General features: G+C 48.9%; 3 protein-coding genes across 3 annotated transcripts; all 3 read right to left on the bottom strand.

The window, feature by feature from the left end:
* Nucleotides 1–607: 607 nt before the first annotated feature.
* DQ04_11101000 (hypothetical protein) lies at nt 608–2,437 on the bottom strand (the record flags this gene model as incomplete). The annotated part of the gene is made up of 1 exon (XM_009316440.1): nt 608–2,437. The coding sequence occupies one exon, from the start codon at nt 2,435–2,437 to the stop codon at nt 608–610; it is 1,830 nt and encodes a 609-aa protein (XP_009314715.1).
* A 431-nt stretch (nt 2,438–2,868) lies between these two features.
* On the bottom strand, nt 2,869–3,993 carry DQ04_11101010 (putative protein phosphatase 1 catalitic subunit; the record flags this gene model as incomplete). The annotated part of the gene is made up of 1 exon (XM_009316441.1): nt 2,869–3,993. One exon carries the CDS (start codon nt 3,991–3,993, stop codon nt 2,869–2,871), a length of 1,125 nt encoding a protein of 374 aa, XP_009314716.1.
* A 250-nt stretch (nt 3,994–4,243) lies between these two features.
* On the bottom strand, nt 4,244–5,041 carry DQ04_11101020 (hypothetical protein; the record flags this gene model as incomplete). The annotated part of the gene is made up of 1 exon (XM_009316442.1): nt 4,244–5,041. The coding sequence occupies one exon, from the start codon at nt 5,039–5,041 to the stop codon at nt 4,244–4,246; it is 798 nt and encodes a 265-aa protein (XP_009314717.1).
* Between the last annotated feature and the right edge of the window lie 96 nt (nt 5,042–5,137).

Here is a 5,137-nt window from a genome sequence, read left to right on the forward strand (position 1 = left end):
TTCTACACGATTTTACAAAAAAATGCCGTGGTGCACGAGTTCGTCAATAAATACATCGCTATACGCGTATAAGTATATACGAGACATGCGCAGTGTGAATGTACGGCTTCCTTTCCAAAGGGCAGAAAAGAGAAAAAATTCACGAAGAGAGAGGCTACAAAAAGCGGACGTCCCCGGAAACAACGAGCACATAATACATTACATCTCGGACGGCGGTGGCAACGTCGAGCGTGTTTGCGTACATGCATGTGCAGGTGTGCGTGCGTGCAGGGGTTGGTGGGCACCGAGCGGCCTACAGAGTGGAGAGCATATCAACTCCCACAGCCAGACGTGCAAAAAAGGGAAACACACACACACACACAAGAAACAGCAAACAAAAACAAAGATAGCACAAGACCCCCTCTGTCCCCACCACTGAAATCTCTGTGGTGTGTGCCACATCACGTTCACCACACATCCAAACCCCAGTTTTTTGCACTGTTCACCTCACTCATTCTCATCCGCATCCTCCTCCTCTTTGCAGTCGTCGTCTTCCTCTTCATCGTCCTCTTCCGATAGCTCTAGCGTGAGAGCGCCCTTCAACTTAGTGTCGGCGCCTTCGTCCGTCTCAAAGCCACCGCCCTCGCGCAGGACGCCGAGGTAGCCGAACCCGTAGCCGCACCGCGGCTCCAGCATGACATCCACCGACTCGTCGCCCACCATCATCAGTGCCTCCTCCTGTGGATCTATTGGCAGCTCNGCCGCACCGCGGCTCCAGCATGACATCCACCGACTCGTCGCCCACCATCATCAGTGCCTCCTCCTGTGGATCTATTGGCAGCTCCGATGCAGGGAGCTTCTTCATTTCCTGCATGCGACGCGCACTTACCTGCGCCTCTTTGAGTAGTTTGATTCTTGTGCGCAAGCGTCGGTACTTCACAGTAAAACACTTTTTTTTGGGACCATTTGCTGCCCCAACGCCGTTGTCGCCGTCCGTCGCTGTTTGGCCTTCCAATCTCCCTGTCCTTCGCTGCCGATTGGGAAGGAGCGCAGGACGCTTGCGCAATTCTACCAACTTTTTCAGACGTTGCGATTTAGGGCTAAGGGGCTCCGTAACATTGTTCGACTTGTTGGTCCCGACAGCAGCAGCAGCAGCAGCCCGCTCGCCCACAGATCCAAGACGTGCTGCCGACTGGACTTTACCAGCGCATTCGGCCGCATTTGGAGAGGCCACACTAATTGCCCCTACGGGGTCTATCGTTTCCTCCCAGCCTGTGATGCCGCACCACGTGTCCGCGACCCCAGGTGCACCAACTTCAGAGGAGGCAGCAGCCGGTACTGACGGCGGCGCCCCGGAGTTATTGGCATTCTCCTTTGCCACAAAATTATTTGAACGCATACGCATTGCAACAGTATTGTTCCGGTTTGGCGCTACATTTGTCTGGCTTACTAAACGTATGTATGCCGCAGATCCGTTTTCTGATACAGGTTGCGCTTGCTGCTGCTGCTTTTGTTGCTGTTGTTGTTGTTGTTGTGTCTGCCGTTGTTGCTGTTGCGTGTCAACAGGGCTGCGCAGCGTTGCCAGTGTCTGATTTTCCTGAGAGCCGTCGCAAGAGAATGAAGACTGGCTTGACTGAGCAAAATCTATTCTTGGTGAAGGACGTTCGAGTCGCGGGGGCGGCGCCTGGGGTTTTGGCGGTTCGTCCTGTCGCACAAGAGCAGGCATGCGACGCCGCTCCGTCGACAAGTCCCCGACAACGGGCAGGCGTGTGCCCGGTGATTCTGTCGTGACTGAGTTGCCTGCAGGTGCTTTGCTACCATTTGCAACGATTGGCGATACAAGTGCTGCGGCAGTCTGCCAGATTGGTGGCGCGTACGCCGGGACCGCAAAGAGTGCCATGTCAGCCGGGGTATTATTGATTGCCTCGCCTTCATCGTTGGAGGTCATGAGCCGTGAAACTCTACATGTACCGCTCAGGGCTATCGAATCAATCGACTTGATGGGTGGTAAATCAAGCAGATGCGTAACGATACCTAAAACATGAAACACCACCTGAACCCACCGATTGCGAGGGATGATCAAAGGCATCCCGGAGACGATGACACCGTCACATGGATCCTCCACAAAGGCCTTGTTGAACTGTGTTCCGATGGTGAGTTTCACACGAAGGAGCGTATTGATGCTCATGGTCGCCTCCACGGCGAAGGAGTCAAAGGAGCCAAGATAGGCTTGGAGGACAATGAGAGAATGCGGAGGATGTACAGAGCTAAGTGGACGGTCCTCGCGAGGTACCTGCACACGCGCATTCGAGAGTCCACCCTTCATGACTAAGACAGGTACACGCAGGACACGGTCGTACTTTATTGCGCAGCACGACTCATTCTGCACCCTGGCAATGTTCAGAGAACCGGGGTTACGTGGTACTAAAATATCCTGGAGAACCGGATGATCTGTCATCAGAACGCAGATGCGATGGCACACTGACGCTTATTGTTTCAGAAAAATCACCTGCAAATTATACAATGATGATGCCAGGAAACAAATGATGCGTAGATGAACTAAATGCCGCATTCAATATATAAGCCACACTCTTGATGAACAAGAAGCGTTGTTCTCCCTTCAGTAACAGAGAATAATAAATAATAATAAAAGCAAAAAAAAAGCACACTAACGCATTTAACACACAGGACAGCGTTGAGTGCAATTCACAGACAGAAGCACGGACAGAGAGAGAGAGAGAGCGAGAAAGCGAGATACAGGAGTTTCAAAAGTATATACAGTTCTTTATCAAGGCCACTTCTCCTCCTCACTTACCTGTTGATGTCCACTGCACTCTGTTGGGTGTTCGGTATGGTTTCACGCTTCATCATTATGACCTGCTACAGGCGTTAACTAGGAGGATCCAGTATCAAGAGGCTACACACACCTTCTTTGTCCACACACAGCACCCCACCAGAATTCTGAAATTCGTTACAGTAATTCGTTGCAGAAAATATGGTGAGTAACTGACGTTTCTTGTTACTGGGAAAAAACAGGAAGCCCCTCTCAACCACCTGGTGTGCCCGGCATATCATGTCCAAGTCATTGTCCTTCAGGAATTTCTCCAGCGCACGAGCAGAGAATACAAAGGATATTCGGCGCGAACTAGGTGCCCAGTCAACAGTTGACGGGAGATCAGGCTCTGGATCAGCCCAGAGCAAATCGGAGATAATGCCACTATGTGGAATATCGCATGGACGCACATCCGGGACGTCCTTCACATACTTCAACTCCTGAGAAAGTCCGCCATGCATACAGAAAATAGTTCCATTAATGACTGCAGCAACAGGCAACACGCGAAAAACATCCGCAAAGTCACGGAAAAGCTTCACTCCATAGCGTCTTTTACACTCATCAAAGAAACCGTAGAGAAACATGATTCTTTCATCTTCGTGATTTCCACGCAAAAGAGTTATTTTTGATGGTTCTATGATTTTCAGCGCCAGCAGTGTAACCACAACCTCGATAGAACGGCTACCACGATCAACGTAATCACCCAAAAAAAGGTATCCGTACGACGTATCATCTTCATCCTTCACTTCGTGCAAATGTGAGTTAGATGACTCTACACTATCACTGCGATGTCGCTTGTGTCTCTGCAGAGTTGGTTGGCGCTTGGCTCTCCCAAAGGCCCTCCCACCTAAAGGTGGGCGTTGACCAAAGATGTTGACAAGATCGTAGTACTGTCCGTGTATATCACCACAGACACACACAGGCGACTCAACATTTACAACAATCGGTTCACTCGCAATTATAGAACGTGCTTCTCTAATAATGCGTACGATAAGTTCCTCAGGGAGACTCTGCTCGTTAGGGCTTAAAGACATATATTTTTCGGGCAATAGTTCAAGGAGCCGGTAGAGAACATCGTGTTTCTCATGTAGCGAAAGTGTGTCGGTGGGCAATGTGCTTAGTGTACAGGTCGCAAGATCCAACGTGGAGTCGGACTCTTTTTTCTCGTGGCACCGCCTCATTAAATTTTACTGACAGGCGACTTCGCTTCTCCTTCGATAAAGAGAAAAGAATCACAAACTGGTAGAGGATGTGGGAAAGACGCCTTTTTTTTTGCAAACAGCCAAAGGAAAAACAAAGAAAGAACAAAGAGAAAAAAAAAACAAGCGAGCATAATTGAGGCAGACGGCAAAAAAATACGATGTATGTGGCGAAACCTCAGCAATGGTTTAATTTTCAACGAAATTCAAGAAAAAGTCCGTCCCTTTGGTATCAGCTTTCATTGTCCCCACCGGGGACGAAGGCGTAGATTAAGTTTGGCGGCTCATCATCATCATCATCATCATCGTCAACATCATTTGGTTTTTTTTTTAATATATTCGCTGTGCGTCCGACACTTGAACGACCTGTGAGAGACTCCTGTTTATCATACCGGCAACGGAGAGGGGACTCACGATGTCGTTTTGACAACGACAATTCTTTTCTCGCACTATCCACCTCAAAGCGCAAATTACTTTCCATGAGTGCTTTAATCTGTCTTCGACCCTTTGCTGATTTAATGTGAGTCCCGCCCGATAACAGCTGAGCCTTTCCAGTGAAGCGCACACCCTCAATGCGCACACATCGCCTCATTTTTTCATCACCAGGCTCAACTTTTTGAACCAAGTAGAACCGAACACGCTGATCTGCTTGTAAAGGAAGTTTTATTCCACAGCAAATACCGCGTCCTGTCACCGGGTCACAACGCATAACTGCAAATGGATGACTAGTGGGTCGACCCTGACTATCAAGTAATTGCATGAACAAGTAGCCTAGTACATCATAATTACCAGAAGAACACCGCGGATCAGACAATTCCCCTTTGGTATCATTCTCAAAAAGAAACTCCACATTCGTCAGCTCGATCCCTGCTATCTCTCGACTAGAAGGGACATGAATATCCAAACGATGCTGCAAATCGCATTCAGCCACAGTGGCGGTTATAGAAATAGGTATACTTAACAAGCTTTTTTCTTCCGACACCGTGGGGTGAAGTGTGTGTTTAAACGGAACGCCTTTTTGCAAGACCATAGGATCAACCTACAAGTGCTTCTAAGCGGTAATTTACACATCATAGTCAGAAATAATAAAAAGGGGCAGAAAAATAGACACACAAGAGAATCAAGC

This window comes from Trypanosoma grayi (assembly GCF_000691245.1).
Source record: "Trypanosoma grayi strain ANR4 Tgr_1110_V1, whole genome shotgun sequence".
Lineage (NCBI taxonomy): Eukaryota > Euglenozoa > Kinetoplastea > Trypanosomatida > Trypanosomatidae > Trypanosoma > Trypanosoma grayi.